Source organism: Fringilla coelebs, assembly GCF_963513975.1.
Source record: "Fringilla coelebs genome assembly, chromosome: 14".
Taxonomy (NCBI): domain Eukaryota; kingdom Metazoa; phylum Chordata; class Aves; order Passeriformes; family Fringillidae; genus Fringilla; species Fringilla coelebs.
Window position 1 is genome coordinate 6,726,303 of NC_140040.1, and position 24,134 is coordinate 6,750,436.

The 24,134-nt window shown below is 43.4% G+C and overlaps 1 protein-coding gene across 2 annotated transcripts; it reads left to right on the plus strand.

Annotated features, from left to right (window-relative positions):
• Window positions 1–1,353: 1,353 nt before the first annotated feature.
• NUTF2 (nuclear transport factor 2) lies at window positions 1,354–23,508 on the plus strand. Of its 2 annotated transcripts, XM_084215079.1 has the most exons (6): window positions 1,354–1,430; window positions 9,802–9,926; window positions 11,870–11,941; window positions 15,965–16,063; window positions 19,005–19,023; window positions 22,892–23,508. In XM_084215079.1, exons 2-6 carry the CDS (start codon window positions 9,828–9,830, stop codon window positions 22,894–22,896), a joined length of 294 nt encoding a protein of 97 aa, XP_084071205.1. In that variant the 5' UTR covers window positions 1,354–1,430; window positions 9,802–9,827; the 3' UTR covers window positions 22,897–23,508. The 2 variants fall into 2 exon arrangements, with proteins under 2 accessions (XP_084071205.1, XP_084071204.1); XM_084215078.1 differs by lacking the exon at window positions 19,005–19,023.
• The last annotated feature ends 626 nt before the right edge of the window (window positions 23,509–24,134 follow it).

The window sequence follows — 24,134 nt, forward strand, 5'->3', positions numbered from 1 at the left end:
ACTTTTCCTCATGCACACTTTCTCCCATTTCCTGCTAAATTAAGGAAATGAGCAACCATACCTCCGGGAATTAAGAGGTTAATTCTGTAGGAAGACACCTTACTATGCTAGTAAATAAACCTTTGCTGCTGCTCAGTGCAAACATTTTTCTTCTCTTTCAACCTCTCACCTTTCTGTATTCTAATCTAGCCTGTACCTTTGCAATATATTTCTTCTACCAGTTCTGACTATTTCTGGTTGTCACATTTCTGTGTATTATCAAATGTCAGCCCTAGAAGGGGACTTGAAGAATGTTTATTCTAAATGGCTTTTATGATTCTAAGGGAAAATCTGAAGTTCATAACAATTTCTCTAAAGATTAATAGTGACTCCCTTTTTGGGTTCTGCACCTATTTTGAGCTCCTTTATTTATTTTAATTTTATTTAAGTTTTGGGGGCTTTTTCAGTTTTTTGAAAGTTTTTTATGTAATAATACGATAGCTTTTGGCCCAGAGGGTTAATAATTTTATTTAAGATGATGCATTCTTGCCCAGCATCCCCAAGCTGCAGAGCTCAAGCACTAACAAGTCATGTATTCCCTAAGCAGCCCATATCCACCGCTGTAGTGCAAGACCACCAGTTCAGCTTCCCAGTCACACAAGAAATCTAGGAATGTAACTCTGCCCACAGCCCATTTAGGCGTGTAATCCTAAATCCTGACAACTCCTGTACCCTCATGAGTCCTCTCTGCTGCTGCTGCTGCTTCAGGGAATGTGGGAGGGCTCCAGTGGGACCCAAACCACGCTTTTTAGACCACTTACATGGTTCACATGTATTTATTTGAAGGCGTTTTTCTACCATCTCACACCTTCTTTGCTAACTTCACTGCAATCAAGTCAAGAAATTTATTTAAAAATCGTCACTGCATAGCTCTTATGGGGGGAACTAAAATTAACTTCAGGACCTGCAATGCTGCGGCTGGGACCACCCACGTGCCCACTCAGGGCCTCAGGTCCTGCTGTGGCCCAGAGGGTACGACCCTGTTCCAAACGGGCAGAACCCTGTCCCAAAGGAGTAAAGTCGTGTCCCAAAGGGGACAATTCTCTCCCCAAAGGGGGCCGGCCCCGTCCCCGTCACTCCCCAGGCGCAGGGCGCCGCTCCGCTCCGCTCCCCCACGATCCCACAATGCTCCGGGGCGCCGCCGCGGGGCCAGCGGCGCGCGGGCCCCTTCCCTCATTCAAATGAGCCACCGCGGGGTACGGCGCTGGACTTGTCGGGAGTTGTAGTTCCACTCGCCCCTCCCAGCGCGCGTCCGGCGGCCGGTGTGACTCGCTGTCCCGGCATTCCGGGGGGCCGGGCGGAGCGGGGCGGGGCAGAAGCGCTGGCGAGGGAGGCTGAGGGGGCTCGCGCCGCGCACGGGGCCGCTGCCGCCGCCATAGTGGGAGCCGCGGGTGAGTGCGGGGGGCGCGACCGGGAGTGGCAGCGGGACCGGGACCGGGACCGGCACCGCCCGCGGGCCGGCGCGCGGCGCCGCCACACCCCGCGCTCGCCCCCCGCGGCCCCGTGGCCCAGCCCCATCCCCGCCGCGGGGCGCTGCCGGCTGCCGCGGGCCGGGCTGGGCGGGAACCGCCGAGCAGAGCCGCCCTGACCTTCCCCGTCTTTGAGGCGCCGGCAGCGCGGTCCCGGAGGGGCGGCGGCGCCGGGAGCCGAGCCATCGCCGGCTGTGCCCGGGACTGGCGGGGCCCGCGTGTGGGTGGGCCGGCGGATGGCCTGAGGGGGGTGGGCGGCCCGAGGGGAGCGAGGGGCCTCGCAGGGGCGAGCTCGGCCCGGAGGCTCGGGGCAGATCGCTCCGGCGGGGCCGGGGCGCAATGGGGGGTGCGGGCTGTGCTCGCCTCGCCCCGCCCCGCCGGCAGCCCCCGGCACTCTCTGGGCGTCCTGTGCCCGGCGCTGCCCTCAGAGGCACCGAGGCTTCTCGGCCTGGTGCCCGTCCGTGCTTCGGTCTTGCTTTGCCAGGGCTCGGTATCGCAGGGAGGAGAGTTAAAGGGGGTGAACCGGGAGCTGCGAGGAGATGGTTTGTGCAGCGCAGAAGGTGTGCTCTGTTTTAATGTTCTTGCTGTTCTCTGTCTTACCAGAAGGTTGTGAGAGGACTGAAGTTACCGGGCATGGTTGAATCACTTTGTCACAATGAACGTGAAAGGTTCATGCTTCCTTGGAGTGAAGCTAGCAAACTGCATGTGCTCAGTGATCTGCTGCAACCTTGTAGTTTTTACGTTGAGTTGCCATTTTCAAGTATGATGTGCAAGAGAGAATTTTTTTTTGCCTTCTCTGGCTGTCACTTTTCAGCTTTGAGAACAATCAAAACCTGCAAAGGTGTGGAATAGCAACGAGTGTATGTTACATTCAGTTAATGTGAGCTTTCTGAAAACATTTAAATCCCCAAAAGCCTCTTCTTGCAATTCAAATTGAACTTCCTGTCTGAGGCAGGCTGAAATAATAATTCAGCTCATTTCAAGTCCATAATTTCCAGTGTAAATATATCTTAGAGCAGGACATACTGTATTGAACTGGGGAAAAAAAAGCCCAGGTAAATGCTTGAGTAGGAGTTGGTTGCAGAAACGTTGCTTGAAAGTGAATTCTGATTCCTTAATCAGCTGCCTTTTCAAGTTAATACTCTTTTGCCTTCTTGAAAAGTTGTGTTCAAGCAGTGATTTCTGTATTTGTGTGCAGTGACTTCACATTTTCTTTTAGCAGCAGCAAAACAAAAGGCATTTCACAGACCTTCACCTAGAAATAGCAAAATTTCTGTATATAGTAAAATGCCTGGTCTCATTTAAAGTGAGATGATATTTTGGCTCACTTTTGGACAATTTAACTATTTTCCCACTGGTCCCCTAATTATTATTTGCCTAAAAGGTTGCAAGTTACTTGTTTGATGATTTGAAATATATTTGCTTAACATCTGTGTTTGTTCAGGTCTTTAGAAAAATGCAAATGCTAACAACTTTCTGCAGTTCTCTCTGCTGGGATTTCTTTTGCCCCTGTTAATAAGAGGATCATTTAGTTAGTGAAAGTGTAGAGTATGATTAGTTAAGGAATTGCAACATATACTGATAGCTGGTAACATTGCAAGTATGATTCTTTTAGGTTGTTTGAAACTTATAGATATTGTGGCAAGTTTGGCCATTCAGTGTTTTGTTACTGTGTCTATAAGGTAAAGAAAACCTGGGTGTAGCAGTTCTCCCCTCCAGTTCCCCAATGCCTCCCGGTTTTGGTTTTTTTTTTTTAAACAGGGCAGTCCTGTATTCATTTTGGGGAAAGGAAATGTGGCTTCAGCCTTGCAAATTTGAATTCAGTTTTTAGCTTGCATGAAGAATATTCTGGGAAAAAAGGCAGTTGTGTAGCCTTCTAGGTTTTGCTTAACAACAAAACATGTCCCCTGCTGCAGTTATGTGTAATATATGTCTGTATGTTTGAAAATCATCTTGAGTCTGTGTGGCTCTCTTGGGTTGTCAGGTTGCAGTTGGGATGAGCATCGAGCTGCAGGCACAGTGAAAGCTTTGTGTGCTAGTGGCCTTACACTTGCTGGCATTTCTAACAAAAAAAGATGTACTTCAAGGTGGCATAATTCCCTCACTAATTTGTTTTAACAAAGTTGGAGTAGAGGAATAAAAAGACTAAGAAGGGGAAAGTAAATGTATTTCCCAAAAGGAAATAGTCTGGACCTTGCCATCTTCCCCATTCTATTCTCCCTTTCCATCCTTTCACTGTTCACATATCGAGACTTAATTATTTTTAGCTCTAAAAGCTTTTTTAGGATAATGTCATTTCTTTCACAGAGCAGTCCATGGCAATTACTTGGTGGAGGTCTCTGAAGTCAATGGTTTCTGATTGGCCTTGAGCTGTAGTTCACAGAGGGTTCTCCTCTGTGGATCAGTCAACTGCTGTGGAGATAATTGTGAAATACGTCAGAGAAACACTTCTTTCCTTCAGTTCTGAATGCATAAATTTGTTCCTCAACTGGAAATGTTAAAGGTTTTCAAATGAGAAAGGCTGACTGCTGAATTGGCATTTACCAGACAGAGCTGCAGTGTGTTGAGGATAGATGGCTGACGGGGCATGATGCCCTTCAGTAAGTTCCAGTATTTCTGCATCTCTGTGTTACTGGGCACTCTGCCTGGCCTGGGCCTGTTTAGTCTAGGAAAGGCTTGAGTAGAGCTTAATCCCAGCCTCCAGTCTCTGTCAGGCCATTATCAGGAGAATGGAGCCAGGCTTTCCTCAGGGTACCTCATGGCAGGGCAGGACACAAGGACATGACTGGAACAGATGGGATTCGGGTAGGACAGGGGACTGCTGCCCTTTGTATGAGGGCGATCAAGCCGTGGAACAGGTTTGTCCTCCTGCTTTGAGCTGGAGGAGGTCCCTTGCAAACCTGCATTATTCTGGGATAATTTGCATAGTTTCTCTGTTGGGAGTGTATCCTTTGCTAAAGGAGGATGATCTGTTATCAAGTGGTTGTTGGTGGAGTTGAATAGAAAGAAGATTAACTGGTCCTGTGATGCTGGTTCCATTGTGTTCCTAGAAGGGCGCACTGGAGACACTCCTGTCTTTGCAAGTTTTAGTGGCAAAAGAAAAGCAATTGAAAGAAAAATAGCCTAAAACTGTTGGCTGATTTACTTTACTTACCAGTCTAAAGACTGCTGACTCTAATCTAAGTGATCTAAAATACCTGTGTGGTAAAAATTGCAAGAGTATCAGGAACTGAAAAAGCTGAGAGTGCTTTCACTGTCCTTATTTGCTCCTGTTAATCAGTAGTGAAGGATGCAGCAACTGATGGTCAGAACCATGTTTGCTGTGGATTCACAAGTCACTCGACCAGCAGCACAGATTTAAGGGTGGTGTTGGTGCTAATTTGTTGCACTGATTCTCAAATCTTCCAGAAAACAAGCTTGAACTCAATCTTAAGAGAGAGTAACTTTGGTGGTGTTGGGCTGGCTTTACTATCCTCGGAGCATAGTTTATTTATGCTGAGATTACTTGTGGAATAAATATAGTCATAACTGGATAATAGAAGGCAATTTTCTCCACTAGCATTAGAATGTATTGGTTTGATGTTTTTTCTCTTTAAATTCAGTGGGTTTTTGCTTGGTGTTTTGCAGACCAGAAAGACTTCACAGACCTTCTGTGCCTGTGGTGGTTGTTCATTGATTCTTTGAATACAGCTTGCTTTTTAAATGTGGCAATCCCTGGCAGACCACCTCTGTTATTTTATTAGTGCTCATGCTACTTTCTGTTGACTTTTTCAGAAAATGTCATATTCTTTTAGAATCACAGGCCTACCTTGCTCCAATTCAGACTTATTTAATTTTTTAAATTGATAGCAGCAACCTTACATGTGTCCAGGTTGGATAATGTGGTAAAGCTTAATTGCTGGCTGAAGCAACTTTTTGTTCTTTCTCCATACTGCAGAGCTGTGACAATGCCTCACCTACACCAAACGTCGCTGGCACTTATGTGTTTCAGAGAAGGCAATCTCTTTACTAGTCTTGTTTTTCCAAGTAAAAAAGTGACTTTTCCTCAAGCTACCCATCTGAATAGCTCTGATGGTGCTGCATGAGCAGAAAGACAGACTTTGTGCTGCAGCAAACTGACAGAATCATGTGTTTTGTAGCTTAGGAAGGAAGGAGTAGGAGGAGGTTTCATTGAGACAGGTGGCAGAAATGAGTCTCTTAAGGACTGAGCGCCACTTAGGAGTTATGGGCAGTGTTGGTGTGCTCGTGCTAATCTCACACCCAGAGCTAAGGCAGGAGGGATAGAAGAGGGGTGAGTGTAGACTAGAGGCACCAAAGCTGGGCCAAGCAATGGAAAAGATTCTTTATTTTTGGATTTTGTGGATAAAAAAATCTGCCTGAGGCTGTGTAACCCTAGTTTTACTCAAGGTGACTCAGGTGATGGCTCTGCTCTCTTCTAGGTCTTCTCTGTCTTAAGGGTGCTCCTTTCTCTTCAGTGCTGCTGCTCACTGGGTCCTGCAGCTGTCCTTCTCCTGGTGCAGTCTGCCACATGCCAAAGCAGATGGGTGCAAAGCAATCACCAGGGATGCCCTGGTACCTTGTAGGATGAGATGTATAGGGATTGGGGTGAGAGATGTGTAGAGGGATGGGATTTACTTCTGACATGTCAGTGTGAAGCCTGGCAAAGGTATTGGAGAGTTTTATTTTGATGTCACTGCAGAAGGCCCCTGCAGAGAAGCCCTTCAGTTCAGCAGTGTCAGCATATATATATACCTGTTGAAGAGAGTTGCTGGGAGCTGCAGCTTTTGTGCCCTGTATTGGGTTTCTGCTTCAGCACTGGCTGCTGGGTATTATTTGGGGTGGGGATAAATTCTCTAGTACAAGCAGAGTCCAAGAAATAGAGTGAATAATGTGAATTAAGTATTATACAATGCGCTGGTAGCTCAGCTTTACAGCTGTGCTTTGTAAAGAAGCTGTTAATCAAATAGACCATGATGTCCTTAAGTGGATGTGAGGAGGTAGGCTTGGTTTGAAGTGACAAAGGCAAATAAATTAATTAGCTAAAGGAAATTATCTCCTTTTCCATGGGGAATTAAGGTAGAATATCCAGTAATGCACTTACACAATAGTAACTTTCAGTAGGTACCTTTAAAAGGACACGTGTCCTTTTTAAGCAACATCTTAGGAGCTTTCTAGTTTATTGAAACTTCTTTTATCTGCCATTATATTAAGCGGATATTCTTGTTTCTGTAACCATGGACAGATTTGAATCAACCATGGGTGGATTTGGCTGGATGGCTCTGAGGCACTCCTGTGTTACCCTAGTGTTGGACATCAGAACCCATGCTTTCCTCATAGGTTTGCAATAGATCTTAAAGCCTTTCATATTATATTTATCTCATTAAAATACTGCACTGATAAGTGTATCAATGCAGTCTTACATGGGTTTTGTCTCACTGAAAGGGACTGGGCTTGATGACACAGATCATCTTGTTCTTTCTTTAGGTACATCTCTAAGCTTCTTACATCTGTAATGACAGGCAGAAAACACAAGACAGCATGGAGGAAAAGGTGACAAATCAGAAAATGAAAATGAACCTTTCCAGGAAGAATGAGTGTTCAGCAAAATCATATATGAATGGCACAGGAAAGAGAGTAAGGTTGTAGCCAACAAAAAAAAATTAGTCAAGGATCATTAATTTCAACCACATTTTTTTTAGCTTTTTCTTATTTCTGAGAAAATCAACATTATAATTGGTCAAATTTATTCTGTTTTTTATTCTATTTATTTAATAGTATTTTACTGTGCAAAATACAAATACTTTTTTTAAGAGGAGATATCAAGCTAACATACTAATTTTTAGGTCTAGAAACCGTAATTCTACTTTCCATATTTAAAATAAGAATTCCTTCATTCCTTACAGTCTCTAAGGCTTCCTCACAGGTTCAGGATTGAACAGAAGGCATCTGGTGCTTGAGTGAGGCTGTTGTGCCTTGAGGGACTAAATGAGGTGCAGAACTGGCATACAGCTTGATCTTGGGTTTGTGTGATGGTACAGGGAGCTGTTAAGGGTGAGTGCACATCTTGTGTGTGGGGAAGTTTAATATGGCAACAGCTACCTTGCTTTAGCTTCAGAAGAATAAGCTGGTGGCTATTTTTTGTCCTTGACTTCAGTTCAGTGTTAGACGTGTGACTGCTGAGCATAATACTGTCAACTAGATTTGTCTTTAAATGTTTAGGAATATCTGATAGTGATGTAACTTCATGTGTTGGAATTGAAGCTTGATCCACACAAAGTGAATCAAGGTGATTTTCACCTGTGCTGATTGTTGGCTCCACTGGAGCCATCCCAAACTAGGTACCCACAGGTCTGGAATGGAAACTGCAGGCATCAAACTGAAGTCCTACTACTTCTGGTTTCCAAATATGGCATGAGTCCTACCTTCAGCAGGGTGGGCATCACTCAGAGTTTCCAGGGAATTGGTGCCATGGTTTTAGGGTGTCTTTTCTTCAACATAAAATCCTCTAATACAGGCTAAAGTTCTTTGATTTCTGGATTATCTCCAGGTTAGGCTGATATGCAGCAATTATGATGTGCAATCAATACAACTATTTCACTTGTAAAGAACTAGCTTTAAGTTGTTTGGGAAGTGAGTGTGGGATTGGTTTTGTTTTCAATCTATGGGTGATTTTTTAATTTGTGATGTGTTTTCCCAGAGGAGTGGCCACACTGGGTAAACTCCTCCAGATTGAGGAATCAGTACTGCAAATATCAGTGGAGAGCTCATGATGGTGACCAACACCAGCCTGTAGATCTCTTTGGAGCAGTTGAAACAATAGTGGTGTGGCAACAAGACTTTGAATTTTTATGTTAGTGTGCAGGCTTGGTGACTTTGATGTTGGCTTTACTGCCTAGGTGTCTGATTGTGAAATAAGGATGTTTAAAGCTGTGATAGCAGTTCTTGGTAGTCGAATTTACCACCCTGAAAACACAGATGCTACCTGCTGTTAGGCCATTGATCTGACAAAAGAGATTTGCTCTTCTGTAAGTCTGGCCAAATCTGTATGACCTTAATACTTCCAACCTAGAGTCTGAACCCATTTCAGTTCCCATTTGTATGAGTAAATCTCAGAGGCCTAAAATATGAAAAGAGCTTTCTAGTCCAACTGTGCACAGAAAGCTGGGCCTGGGAGTACCCTCTATGGAAGTCTTGGGAATATGTGTTTTGCTTCTCTTAGGAATTTGTTAAATCTTACACAGGTGTGTGAGTAATTGACAGCTAAAGGAAACCAAAATATGTCCTGTGTCCTAAAACAGAATTTCATATTTTTTAGGCTTGCAGTGCAATTTAAACCTGTAACTCCAAGGTTCTTGCACAGGGATTGAGAAGAGGGACTAGTGGCTGACAGATCTAGATGTTAAGCAAGTATAGTTTGCTTGAAGTGAACTCAGGTCTTAAAATATAATCTTAGTGGGGTTTGTGTGCAGCATTTTTGTGTTTTGAATTTTAGCACAATTCTTCAGACTTTCAGAGAAAGATCAGGTTAAATATAAATGATTTGCTTTCTTGAAAAATGTAATGTGATACAGCCATCTGTTTAGACTGCTGTGCGTGCTCTATGCTTAACCCCTGTGGAATAGAGGGACTTGTGTTCAGAAGTGTGGGATGCCTTCAGCACCTTCACTAGGAACTGCAGATTCTCGCCACTATGAAAAATCATGGTTTGTATCTTGACATCATCACAGGCACTGAGCCTACTTCAGCCTCATTGACAGAAGAGGATGGGCAGTAAGCTTGTGTTGAACAATGAGCTAGTGAATTAATTCTTGTTATGTGCCATTGACAGGACACTCTTAGAATGGCCTGTGGATGGTGAAATACCTGAGGAGCTAAATACATGAATCAGTTGGTATAAGCCACTTGCAGACAATCCATGTTAACAGGTCAGTTGTTTACAGTAAATGAGATCAAGTTGAAACAGCAAGCACTTGCCAGCTTGTTCAGATGGTGGAACTTCTGAAATATGTGAAGACAAGGTGGTAACACTTGGTTTTGTTCTTGTTCTCCACTTTTGTACATGAGATCTGACCTCACACTGAAATAGCACTACAAACCAGTAATTAGAAATTAAGCCATTCAGTATCCAAGACTTTTATTTACAAGTCTAGGATACAGAGGTGAGTTTGTCCTACTTATCCCAAAAAAAAATTCAGGCCAGTTGAGAGGATCTGTTTCTTGATGCTAATGCACAAGCCAAGTGTTACACGTATTCCTGTGGTGTTTCTGATGATTTTGTTTGCTTGTTTTGTAGTCACTGGCTCTGGTTGAGGATTCAGAATGGGAGACAAGCCTATCTGGGAGCAGATTGGATCCAGCTTTGTACAACATTACTACCAGCTTTTTGATGCAGACAGGACTCAGTTAGGAGCAATATATGTAAGTATCCACAGAAGGGGAGCTGGGACTCTGTCCCCTTATCTGTCTGGAATTCCCTGTTTTGATGTGTGAGAATACACAGGGTGGGATAGTAGCTTTATCCTGACTCCAGAATGCCAGTCAGTGCAATCACACTCACTTTTATTTATTGCTTTTCTTTTATGTCTCACTTCTGTTTGGAGCTTTGTTTGCCTTATAGGCAGTCAGACTCACAAAAGCCCTGTTTACCTGTAGGCAGAGATTTGTTTTGGAGGGGTTTGATGATAATCCTGGGATGAAGTGCTCTGTAAAAGCAAACATTCTAGTCTTAGTTTGCCATTAATTTGCAGGCATGGATTTGCTTGGATCCCTCTTAAAGTGGGATGTAATTTAAGTCCTACCCTGTGTTTAGCAGTTCTTGCAGGTGTTTCTTGGACCTCATGCTATATTAATCCTCTGAACAGTAAAATAGATTTACAGTTTTAAATCCAGTTTAAAATGTAGAATAACATGTTAAATGAGTGTAAATTTAGTTTAAATTTCCTCAAACATTAGGTTTTTATTTTTGCTTCTTATTTGGGTTGAAGTAGACTTGGATACCAGAATAAAAACTGTAATTAACAACTCAAGGAACATCAGTTTTTAGTTTTGGGGGAAGATTCCTCCAGAGCACGCAAAGTGCTCTGTATGTGGAGCTGATTGCTGATGGTGAGGAATGCTGCTGGGTGGCTGAGGAGTTGCAGCAAGAGGTTCAAGGCTGACAAGTCTTCTAGCAGCACATCCTGTTTTTCTGGCTGGTTTTTCATCTGCTGGATGAGCTGAAGTTTCAGCAAGCTCTTGAGGATTTAAATGGTTCAACACCCTCTGACACCCCTCCTTGTACCTCAGCAATATCCAGCAGCACTGACACCATTTGCTCTTGGGATTTTTGTGTACTTGCTACCTGCCAGACTATTGGTTGACTTTGCCCAAGAAGCTGTGTACAGAGCCTAGGGAGAAAGAAAACCAAGCAGTTTGTGTTCCAACCACAGCTCTAAGTATGGAGGCTCTTAGTAGTTTGTATTTTATTACCAAAGTACATTCAGTCTTCAAAGTGGTGTTAAGTACAAACTAATTTAAATTCCTGGGTGTAGGGCCTTCCACACAGTGAACTCCTGGCTTTTTTTCACCCTGAGGGTCTTTCTGCCTTCCATCATTCAATGAAGAGTCCTGTGCACATGTAATTGGGAGAACTATTATGCAGGTCACTGATGTGTGTTGTTTTGTGCAGCTCCTGAATTGTGGAGAAAACACACCCTGTTTTGTATGGCTGAAATGCACCAAGGTCACAATTTGTATAATTTTGGGGGAATTCTGTAGAAATGGGCTTTTAATGATGAGCTTTTTCCCTTCAGAGACCCTGGGGGAGCAAACAAATTTTACAGCATGCAGGAATGCAGCAGGGAGCTTAGATTTGGTTTGTATTCCTGTATCACTACTTCCACCACAAGATTCAGTTTATCTTTAGTGGTGTAATCCAAGTCAGTTAAGACTTTTGTCACCTATTCCAGGTAGGGATCTGTCCAATCACTTTTGAATTGCTTGAGCTAGGTGAGTTGAAGCACTACCCTGGTGGTGTAACCCATGTTGTCAGTTTTCTTAATATCTTTTTCTCTTTCCACTTGCTTGACTTTGTGTCTGTAAAATTTTGAAATTTTTTTATCCTTTAGATTTTCTTCTGAAAGCTGACTTATCCAAAGGCAGGATTTTTTTTTGCTGGTAGACTTCTGTAAATGCAATGTGTTCTACTTAATTTTTAGTTGATTGTTCCAAACTTCTTCAATTGATTTTGCTGGTTTCTTTTTATGTCCCTTTGAGGTAGTTTTCAAATAGCTGGATTCTGAGGATTTCAGCTAAATGCATAGTCTCTTATCAGGATTGCTTAAGGGCTACCTAAGTTGATGACATTTTTCTTTTTCCCCCAGATTGATGCATCATGCCTTACGTGGGAAGGACAGCAGTTCCAGGGCAAAGCAGCCATTGTTGAAAAACTCACTGTAAGTCTGTAATCCTTACTGAATGTTTTGGGAAACAGTTAGGAAGACTAGAAGATAATTGCTTCTGAAAAGTTGAGTTAGACTTAAACAGTTCAAAAATCTTGAACTTGTGCTTCCAGCTTAGGTCTTCAAGAAATGTTATGAATTACTGCTGTCCAGTGGGTTGTTCCACTGACAGCTCTAATGTTGGAATGTTAATTAACTCCATAGTTTGCAAGGTTATTTTGTGACTGCAATTGTATTTGACATTATTGATTTATTTTTTTTAAAAGGTCTAATGCATAAGCTGCCTCTGATCTAGAGGAGTGAAAGGTGCCTTTGCTCTTTTAAGGCATGCCAAGGAAGAAGCAATAGCAATCCTGTTACTTGGATCTGTCTGTGATAAAGGCTAGACACATTACAGCAAGGAACAACTTGTTTTCTGATACGTAAACTGCAAATAAGTTCTATAGTGGAGAAGCTGACTTATCTTCAATGCAGATTTGTCAGCAGTTCAGATGTGAGCAGGTATGGTTCAGGACTTTGAAATGTGTTTCCTCTTCAGCAAGTGAGAGGACACTGGAATTCTATGTTCGTTTAAACTAAAAGAATATTTATCTTCCTGTGTAAATCCATGGTTCTTTTATAAAACTGGGGGTACTTGCGAGCTGTCATAAGACTAGAAAGTTTGTTTCTCTTGCAAGATATGCAGAGGGCATGCTTTTTAGGTCACCAGACAGTCTGCTCTGAGTATGGTATTTCAGACATTTTTATTACACATTGAGAAGAAAAGTAATTGTAACTTGACACTTGGCTTATTGCACAGCTACTGCTCCTGTGTTTTGGAATTGCTTCTTTTGCCTAAGGCATCTTTAATTGTAAAGACTGAGGTTTGCCCTCAGGTCTGTGCTTTAGGTACCTGTGTTGCTTTTGAGAAGGTTGCACATCTCAGAAACAGCAGCAACTGCTTGCTTGTATGAGGAGCTTCCCAAGCTTCAGGGTTGCTTGTTTGTGTACTCAGTGTTCTTTAGACTTTTGGGCTTGCAGCCACTTAGATACCCAACCAGCCAAGCATTTGCTTGGCCACAGTGTCTGATTGCTGCCTTGGATTCAGCCCAGTGCAGTTCTAGCCCTTTCCCACTGTGACAGCTCATCTTTACTTTCCCTGTCACTGGTACAAGGTGGACTTTCTGGATTTATGTACCTGCTGCAGTCGGAATTGGTGAGTGAAGACACACTATTCTGCTTCAGGGAAATTTTTTCAGGCTTGTATCCATCTGCTTAAAGTAAGGAGGAAAAGGTGCCCTTCCACCACCATGGCTCGTCATGGGCTGTATCAGCTTACAGTGACTCTAATGTCGTTCAGCATTCCTCTGTCAGCACTGAGCTGCCCGGGCTCCCATTGCTGTGTCAGCTTTATGTGCTCACCTACTCCGCTTCTGGAGCTGCTTAGTCAGTTCAGCACAGCCCTGAAAGTTTGACACTGAAATTCTTTCACACTTTTGTGGTCTTGTGTCCTTCAGTGCCTGGCTGGTGAACTGATGTAAGCACCAAGAGGTGGCATTTTCTTTTAGATCAAGTTCTTTGCTGTGTGACAGCAATGGTATGGCACCTTTTCAATCTAATATAGTAGGGCAAGGTTGTATGGGCATTGCTCTGCAGGCCCAGGACATCTGTACCTTGCTACAGCGTGGGAGTTGATACTTGTTCCTTGTGTCCTAATTGGAGCTGGACTTGTTTAACATAGAGTGCCTGTGCTAATTAGGGGCAGCCTGATTTACACGAAGCATTTAAGATAATTACGTAGTTCTGTGAACATACTGGACCAAGGAGGAAGCTGAGACAGGTATTCTTGCTGCCAGCAGTGAGTTTATGCTACTCAACTTTATTCTTGCCTAATTTCTCTTACCTGACTTCAAAGAGATTCTATAGTTTTCGAAGTGAAAGACCAGTCAATTTCTAATGTCAGGGGATGGTGAAAACCTTGCTTGTTGTGTGGCTTCATGCTTTTTAGACACTTTTATTGTACTTTTTATATCACAAAATCCTTTATTCCAGTACAGATGCATGTCTATAAGTAGCTATCCTTTTGAGGTAGCCTCTGCCTATCCAAAAAATCAGTGATCTTTTCTGTCACCTACACTCCTACCCTTTCCAGTGGGATTTCTCCCAGTGCATCACATGAGTAGCTCACTAGGCTGGCCAGCTATCTGGGGTCCTTTCCTCTGAAGAGGAAAGTCTTTAAGGTTGGAAAAGTTGTCCAAGATCGAGTCCAACCTTTGACTGAACACCACCTTTTAACTAGACATAGCACTAAGTGCCATGTCCAGTGTTTCTTGAAAACTTACAGGAATGCTGATTCCACCACTTCTCTGGGCACCCCATTACAATGCTTAAGCTTTTCAGCAAGAAATTCTTCTTGATGTCCAACCTGAACTTCCTCTGATGCAGTTTGAGGCCATTTCCTCTTGTCCTGTGGAATCAGGTACTTGAAACAGCCTCTGTGTTACCCAGCCTCCTTGTTACCATTTTGCAGAGCTCTTGATTCCAAAGCCTTTTCCTTCCTCCCTGGAATGAATTGCATTCATTCCCCTTCATCCCTCTGCCTTTTCAAGAGAATCTTTTTGCAGGGCTTGTTCAACAAGAAGCTCTTGTGTTGAGGTGGGACTAGGCTTTGGAATACCCTTTTGTCAAAGGAACTTCCCAGCCTATGCTTGAGCAGTCTGTGTGGGCATTTTGCACATTCAAGTTCAGGATGGTGACCCTGGAAAACAGTCTGCTGGTCATTCAGAAAAGAAGGTTCTGGATTTGTGTTGTTGCCAAATGTCTATTCCACACCACAAAGCAGTTGGTTCACTTTGCACTTTGAGCTGGTTGGGATTGCACTCCTGGCCGAGAGGAAACACCACAGGCTTTATTAAAGGGTGTTCTTGAATCGTGTCCCTCTAATTAGAGGGCTGCTCCCTAGACTTCATTTGCTTCCTCAGGTCCTGATCCTTCCACAGTTTGTGTGTTCTGTTATCCATGGATTTAGCTTCCTAGAATTCTTCCTAGAGCCTTAGGCTTGTAGAGCCAAGACTGTACTTCATATCTGTGACAGCAGGACTTGTGTCTCTACCTAGGCCTTCTAGGAAGTCTTTGAGGCTCCTTCCACTAGAGGGAAATGCAGGACTTGTTGGAGTATGCATTTGGATCTGTTTCAGCCTGTTTCCAAATGCAGCAAAGGCATCCAAGTGCCACCTGAGGTTTGAATGGCCACGTGCTGCCATGCTGTGCAGTTCCTGGACTTTGGGTATCTGCCACATGGTCATCTAGAGCTCCATCCATGTTGAACTGCCACTAAGGTACCTAGCAATAATGCAGCTTTTGGGAGAACAGTACCAAAATTGCATTTGTGTGACAGGACTCTCAGATCTCCTAGGTGTTTCACATTCACTGCTTGGAACTGTCTGTGTTAAAATGTGAATATGGTCAAAGTTGAAAGACAGGAATTCCTCTACAATGCCTGGTGTTTCTCAAGGTGTGTTCCTTGCACACACACCTCCAGACGTACTGACATTGGCTACCTGAGTGTCAAGGGAATTAAAAAGGGCAAGAGTGGATATGTAGATTTCAAGTCTTGAAGATTTCATCCACTTTTCCATTCATAGCCACTTTAACAAAGAAGCAAATTCAGAGTTGTCTGGTAAACATCAAATATTAGATGATAAAATCTTTTAACACAATTCAGAGCAGAGGTTTGTCCCTTCATCATAGGAACTTGGAGCTTACAGATTATCTGAAACCCTTCAAGCAGTGCAGTTACGAGTAGGAGAAGATACCATTTAGTGTGTATGGTGACATTATTTCCTCTTGGCACTTTAAAAATATACCTGTTAAAATTTACCCCCCACATGAGTAGTGCCCTCATTTGCAACAGTTCTCTGTGCAGTACTGCCACTATAGTCTAACACTTCATAATGTTGGATTTGCTCAGTCTTTGTTTTGTAAGTTAAATAATTCCATTTCTGTACATTTCCTTATTTTGATTTCTTTTCATTGCAGAGCCTTCCTTTCCAAAAAATACAACACAGCATCACAGCACAAGACCACCAACCTACACCTGATAGCTGTATACTCAGTATGGTAGTGGGACAGCTTAAGGTAAACTCTTTCCATTACAGGTTAACGAGTGCTTATGTCTTAGACTTTTGCAGGATTCTAAATCATCTGATTTCTGAATAGATTTAAATGCTTTTATGGGTGGGGAAGGAACAGGGATAAGCTTGCATTGGGATATTGCTCCTCTGCTGTTCAAGACTGTCAAGAAATGCTCCTTCCTTCAGATACCTAGTTCTAGGTAAACCACCTGTAATTTGACAGTCATGTTCTGCCAAGCAAAGTATTGTGGATTTTACTGTGCAGACAAATACCATGTGGTTCTAGAGGCATCAGTATTTCCCTTACCCTGATGCAGTAAGGTTTTGGTGTCCTCTCTTGCATTTAAAAGCATTGTCACACTGTTCTTGGACAATTTAAGCACATCTAGTTTAACATCCTCCTTGATGTAATATTTGCATTGAGCTCTGATTTAGCAGATTTCATTTTGTTAACTGACCACCCTTCAGTGAGTCCATACTTTTTTTTTACTGTCACAGGACATAAGAATACCATCCTGGTGTTAGTACAGTCCTGTACCTCTGTAATCAAAACTGATTTGGCAATGGGAATGTTGCCTCTGAGATCGAACACTTTGTGTTGTAACAGCTGCTTCTTGTGAAGAATCAGAATATTTTCAGGCTTAGTATGATCATATTGCTGTGTGAGTGATACTACTGAACTGTGTAAACTTACCCAGTCTGCCAATATACCAGGGCCACAGACTTGTAAATTCATGAAGCTGCTTATGAAAGAAAGACATTGTCCTGGAATTTGCAAAAAAAATACTTTGTACATAAAATCAGCTGCAGGCAGAACTTGCTCACAGTGGGTGGTGTTGGTTTAAAAAATGTGAAACTACATAGCACTAGTTAAAGTTATCAGAGCTCATTTGGTCCAGACATGCTGTGAAGTCAGGCCTCTAATGCCATGCAGTCTTTAGAGTTACCTGCACCCAGTTTGTTTTAAAATTGCTGTTTAGATTTCCTTTTCCTGCTAACTTGATGGCACTTCTAGTATCAAAGCATTCAAACTTCCCCTGACACTGTACTGTTTACTAAGCAGACATAGGACTGACTGTTTGAATCTGCTTGCTAAGCTGTTCTCTTTGTTTTGGGCTGGGCAGCTGAGAAGAGCATTGCCCAGTGTAATGCATCCACTGCTAAACCTAACAGAGGCAGCTTTGGCTCTCATTAAAGTTGCTCCTGCTTCCTAGCTGCAAGTTGGATTCCAGATTTTTTGTTGCTCAGTCCCACCTGCACACACTGTGGAAAAGCAGCCACAAGTGACCATGGAAAGCACTGAATTAAAAGACAGACATGCTGATCCCCTCAGCTTTGCTCTTGGGTGTGCACAAAATTCTGCAATATGATCATCAAGACCTTTTGACTCCATGTCTTGGGCCAGTCACATCTGCACCTAGTTTTGCACAGTCATGTTTTAAGGTTTTTACATAATTATCAAGCAGATTGCAGCTTGCAGCAATGATTGTGTTGGATCCTTTGGCAAGATACCAAGTTCTAAAAGATTCTGTAAAGTTATTGGGTTTTCTCAAACCATAATCCATTAATATGGAGGGACTGTAAATGCAGTCTGGGAGCTTTCCATAAATTCCATGACTGGGAGTAGTATTTTCTGATGTATTTTTTTAATCTCTGAGTAATTTCAGCAAGCTGAAACTACTCAGTATAATTTGGGGATCATGTTTTAGAGCATACAGGTATTTGGAGAGAAAATACTGGGTTAAAGTACGCCTATGGTCATGATCAAATCCAACTTGCTTGTGAATTTTTAGTAAGTGAGGAAAGGTTTTTCCACTCTTCACATTTATGTGTCTCAAACCTTAGCTTTAAAAATCACATTTTAATCCCAGGAGTGCTGCTTCTCACGGAACAAGTGTCCAGAAAGTCAAAGTCAACTTAAAACCTTAACTTCATGCTTCTGCCTTGTGTGATATTTAGAGGTGGACAAATGAAATATCAGGAACAGTCTATGCCATGAATGAGCCTGGCTGTCATATGTAGTGAATGCTTTTCTCTCGTGCCAATTCACACATGTTGACAGCCATTCTACTGCATCTCAGTTCTGCTCTGGGTACAATACAGTAACTGAGAACAACTGGGTGCAGGTGGTGCATTTTAACAAGTGGTCACATGTAGCTCCAGTTGAGCAGGGAACACTATAGCAGGCAAAGGTGGAGCTGCATACTCACTGTTATTTAAAGCTGCCTTCTTAGTGATGTGGCTGCTCAGCCTGCATATATTGCTCTCAAGGAGAACTGTAAGAGAATTTTGCACAAGGAAGGGCACTTCCAAGACCACCAGTAGCATGCTAATATACCGGTATGAACTATAAATAAATTTTTTTGAAAACAACCTTTTGCAGCAGAATAATCACCTGCACTGAGGGGCTGGGGCACAACAGCCTCTTTGAGAAGATGCTGCAGAGTAACAGAGCACCTAAGTAGTGACTGCCACTAGCAGGGATCTAACTGGCTGGCTAAAGCAGTGCAGTGATTGCTTTCCAAGATCCTCTTTAACGGATGCTGATAGGTATTAATGTTTGGGAGGGGTTATCCTTTTGTAGAGGTATAATAAATATATATCCACTTATTCTGATCGTATTGGATTTTATTGCTGTTCATTGTCTGAGTGCTGCTTGCTTGCTTCAGCTAGGAAGAGTAAGCATCAGTTTAAGCCTTAAGGAGTGAATTCCTTTTGGTGTGACCCTCCTTTGCCAATGTTCATCCAGAATGTCACCCAGTACCTTCAGTGTGCTTCACCTAGTAATGTATTTCTCCTGTCATGCTCAGGCAGATGATGACCAAGTTCTAGGCTTCCACCAAACCTTTTTGTTGAAAAATTTGCAAGGTGCCTGGGTGTGCACCAACGAAGTCTTCAGGCTAGCCCTCCACAACGTTTAACCCTCTGCCTTCCCTGTCTTCCAGTCCTCGCTGTCCTGGTTGAGTAAGGAGTGCTCTCTTCTTGCCCTTCTGTCCCTTGAGCTCGGCTGAGAAGCATGGCTGTGGCTTGTGTGTTCTCAGAGCCATGTGGCAGATCTGTGGCCCTCCTCAGAGTGTGATTTTTTTGAAGTGATCATGCAGAATTAATTGTGAATAACTAATTGTTATGCAGTGTTTCCTAGTCTTAAAAGGAAAAGGAAATTTGCAATTAAAATCACTGGGTATTTTTGTAATGCATGCTGAACACTTAAAGCACCGCCTAAAGCCTGTTAAATAAAAGGCTTAACATCTGAAAGAACCTGCAGTCTCAAGTAATTATCCTTTCCTTTGAGGTAAGGGTTGTTGCAACCCTGCAGTTCAATCAATAATTGCTGGGGGTGCTGGTGAAGAAGTAAAACTCTCTCTGACCAGGCAAGAGGAGGAAAGTTGTGTAGCTAAACCTGAAATGCAAAGCAGTGTTGCATCTAAAACTCTGACATGACTCACTGCTCTGTGAGCTGAGGACTTCCTTTTGAGCCTCCAGGTTAGAAAGGATGTAGAAAAACTGAAAGGTCAAAAAGCTGCCAAGATTGTGGGTGATGAAGAGCTTGTGGAACTGGGAGAGGAGGTGGCTAAGGGCATCTGCTTGAAATGTCAGTAACTGAGTACTTCCAACAATTTGAAAGCAAACTCTTCTCAGTGGTGCCAGACAGTGTAACAAGGGACAGTGGTTAGAAACCATAACCTGGAATGTGGGGACACAAGGGAAGATTTTCATGAGAAGACTGAAACCCTGGGAAGTGCTGCCTGGACACCTTGTGAAACATCTGTTCTATTAGAATTTGAAGACTCTGCTAGACAAGGCTGTGGCTGATGCAGTGAAAGATGTCCCTGCCCAGGACAGGAGGATCGGATTAGATGATCTCTAAAGGTCCCATCTATGGACCAACTCAGCCTGTTCAGTGGTTCTGTGATGCAGAGCTGCTGTAGTCTGTACTCATGCTGAGCAAAAGCCTGGCCTGGAAATCAGAGGATTCTTTCAGTCTCATTCTGGGACTTGTTTAATTTTTGTTTTAATTCAATGATGTCATAGAAGAATTTGAACTGCACAAAGGAAAGTTTTATAGAAAGACTAAAGCCCCTTGTGTTTTGAGCCTGGGCTCACATGTGGAATGCAAGTCCTGAGTTGAACATGCCTGAATTTGGAGTGAAAAGTAAAGACAGAGAGTTTCAGTGGTGTTATCTGAGCTGTGATGAAGATCTAAACTAAAATGGAATAGGATTAGTCTGCGTTTTCTGTGGCATCTTGAGTCACTAAACTGTGAGCCTTTGCTATGTGCTAATATTACATAGTCAGAATTGGGGAATGGACTATAAATATATACTTCACCTTGAATATAGCCTGAGACTTTCCTTGTTTTTAAAGTATACTGCTCCTCTATGCTATGGAGGGACATGAAAGGAATAAAGAAAATAATGTGTGACTTCATTGTGGGAATTTGCTGTCTGTACCACACCAAATGTTTTGGGGACAATTCCCTTTTAGTCTTTCTTCATGTGTTCAGCCCTTAATTTCTTAAGAAAGGAGGAAATTCTCCTTAAGCCAAAGCATCAAGAGCTACAGTGCTCTTATCAGAGCCTACTAGGCTTTTCAGAAATCAAGGAGACCTACACTAAAGCTTGTCTGGAGATGGTATTTTTTTTTCCAGAGATTTATTTTAAAGCATACTCATGTCAGTAATGACAAGCTCAAATTTGGTGTGAAAAGTACTTATGCAACTTGTAGTAGATGCCTCAGTGAAAATGCCTCAGCTGGAAAAGGCACAAACCCACAGGCTTCAGTGCACAGGCCACCTCTACAGCACAGATATGTGAGCCTCTCTTCTGGGCACGTGTATTAGGGACAGTACTTCCTTTGAAATAATTGCCATGACTGCTGTCATGTGTGCTAACACACGAGATGGATGGCTGGTGTAGCCCAGCAGAATTGCTGGTGTTCACACTGGGCTCGTTCCTAGGGAGCCTCTGCCTTGTGCTAAGCAGATGTGAGGGACAAGCTGCTCTGTTTGTCTGCTGGACAGTGACTGCTGGCACTTGTCTTGCTCATTCAGTCATGTATTGAGCACTGACTTGCTCGTACTCCTGGCCTTACTTGTTGCCTTCCTAATTTCTGGCTGTAGTGGTTTCCTCATTCATTTTCTTCTTCCTGGTTTTATAGTAATTTGTCTTGCCTGTTCTCCCCATTCTCATGTTTTTGCAAGCTGAAAGGTTGCACTCAATTTACTTTCTTCAGTAGGAAACTATCCTGTAGCTGGATCCTTTTTCTTGTCCTTTTATGACTTTATTGTAGCATTTTATTTTTTTAACTTATAAGGAATGCATGCAGGATTTGATATGTGGGTGCTCTTTGCCTATTTATGCATTTGCTTACTTCTGGGTTTTGGTTCTTTGTACTTTCCTAACGACTGCTAACCCTGTGCTTGCCTTCATAGCTTTAGAGCTCTCAGCTGGTTTAATAAATAAATATCTATTATTATTTCAGTATCACTTTCATGATGGGCCGGTCTAGGGCCCACTTTGGTTTACTCTGTGAATTAGCACACAGTTACTGAAACTGCACTTCATGTACACCACTTAACTTCCCAGGCAGTTGTCACTGTGAAATCCATGCTGTGCTTTTTGGATCTGAATGCTTCCTTTCCATGCACCTGATGCCACCAGTGTTCTGGCACACTTGCTATTCTGTGATATAAGTGATGTCCTTTGCAAGTTGGCCCTCAAAGCTGACTTGTTTCACAGTCCATGAATACTTTTTTAAAGTATTTTTTGTTTATTCTGTAGTCTGCTTTGCTCTTCAGACTTTTCACTTCTTCTCAGTGAACAGCAGCAGGGCATTGCCAGTGAACATTCAGTGCCTTGACAGCCTCTTTCATCAGCTGCTCTGGCTGCTGCTTTTCAAGCCTCTTTTTATAAATTTCTTCCCTTTTCTGAAGCTGAATAGTCATGTGTTGAAAAAATAAAGCTTAAAATCCTCCAAAAATGCTGAATTGAACACACTACAGCCACCATCAGTAGATTGTTTTGTAGTTGGTCCTGTGTGCTGTTCAGATTAAATCCTGTTGTGTGATTTCCAGCTGATTGATTTGGGAATCATTTATGTTATTTTGAGGATTTAATTCCAGCACAACGTCTCTGAGAAGATGGGTAAATAAAATTAGGTGGGAGTAATAGTTTCCCTCTTTTCTGCTTTTGTAGTAATATTGTAAATACCCAGACATATTGTCAGGCAGGAGTGGAGGCTCTGCTGCAGCCATTCCCTGTGCTTAGCACACATTGTCACAGCTGTAGTGAATGCTCTGCTCCCTTCCAACTGTTGCTGGACATTGGAATGGGAAGTACTGTGTTACTGGCCAGCTGCACCTGCTCTGGCAAGGCCTTCAAAGCCCAGATCACCTGGATCATGCAGGCAAAGTGTTGATATCAACCTCTACAGAAACTCCCTGAAACTCCCTTCTGCTATCAACCCAAAGTTCAGCAGTTAAAAATTGAACCACTTTATTTTAAGCTTAATTCCTGGGCAAGGGATTTGTGATTCAACACTGAGGCAGGCATGTTCCATCAGTGTGGTGAGTGACATGTCAGCAAGTCTTCTACAAAACCCCAACTTCAGACGCTGTTGCATTATTTCCTTGTCTCTGGGCCCTGGGTGTTTGTCTGCACGGCCCCTCAGAACAGACCCTCTGGTGGAATTGGTGTCTCCTGGGGTACTGCACATCTTACAGCATGTAATGTCACTCTTAATATTAGCTTGAAGTTGTCTCATTGTGAGTTTTGGACTAAGTTTCTCAAAAAAGTGAATGTTTTGAACCTTTTCCCCCCCTCTCTTTCTACAGGCTGATGAAGATCCTATCATGGGATTCCACCAGATATTTCTATTAAAGAACATCAACGATGCCTGGGTTTGCACCAATGACATGTTCAGGCTAGCACTGCACAACTTCGGCTGAGCAGCCCATCCCGAGGCACCCGGGCTTTTTTTTTTTTTTTCATTTTTCTTTTTTCTTATTTTTTTTTCCTTTTTTTTTTTTTTTTTTTTGTTTTGTTTTGTTTTGTTTTGTTTTGTTTTGTTTTCCTCCTCTCCTCTTAACTGGTATTATTCACACTCACGGAACATTCCAAATATCATACACAAACCTGCAGCACTGCAGAGTGTGAGCAAGCAAGACTTGTGACCTGCCCTTCTGCTGAGTTTACATTGTGACTAGATGAGTTTCTTGTGCATGATGTTTGGAAGTTAGACTTAGCTGCATTTGATAAGAGAAATTTGTGTTGTACCAGCATGCCTCGGAAAGAATTTATAATGCAAAAGGTTGTTGTTTATGTACTGACAAGATGCTCTATAACCCAAAGAAATGAAAGAACAGCAGCCTGTACAGCCCAGTTATTGATTTGTTCAGATGTTTCAATGCTACATTACACAATAAAACAGAGATTTTCTTAAAAGTTTAAATTATTTTTATGAGTTGGCTGTGGAGTGTGTGTGATAGTGCTTGCTGGGGGTAGACTGTGTCTGTTTGGTGGGGGAATGATTGCCGAGCTGGAGCTCGAGCTGAACGATTCCTGGCAGTTTTAGCAGTGAGTGCAGGGCAGGTTTGCCCTCCTCCATACACCTTTTCCTTCTCAGCAGCTTTTGTAATAAAGCTTTCTGGCTCAGTTTTTAACATGGACAGCGTAGTTCTCACCTGTTGTATGTTACCGATGCAAACTCCCCAATAGTACAGGAGGATGACAACAGTGGTGGTAGCCTGCAGTCAGTCTCCGCGCCCTCTCAAAGCCAAGCAGGACACCTGTGTGTTCTCCCCCGGCGAACACAGGGGGTGGCTCCCGTGCCGCCCCCCAGGAGTTGGCGCCTGCAGCCCTGCTCAGGTCCCGCGCTGTGCGGCGTGTGCAGCCTCCTCGCGTTCGGCGGGAGCCGCTGTGAGCGGGGCTGGCCCAGGGCGACTGTCCCCAGCCTGGCGGGGGCGGGGGCGGGTGGGGGCTGCGGGGGAGCTCCGGGCCGCGCTGCCCGGCCCGGCCCGGCCCGGCCCGGCCCCGCCGCTCCCGGCTCCGCCCCCGCCGCGCCGGGAACGCTCCGTT

Coding starts and splice junctions, on each gene's coding strand:
- NUTF2 (XM_084215078.1), top strand. CDS start 9,828: ATGGGAGACAAGCCTATCTGGGAGCAGATTGGATCCAGCTTTGTACAA. Junction 9,927..11,869: donor CTCAGTTAGGAGCAATATAT/GTAAGTATCCAC, acceptor TTTTTCCCCCAG/ATTGATGCATCATGCCTTAC. Junction 16,064..22,891: donor TGGTAGTGGGACAGCTTAAG/GTAAACTCTTTC, acceptor CTCTTTCTACAG/GCTGATGAAGATCCTATCAT.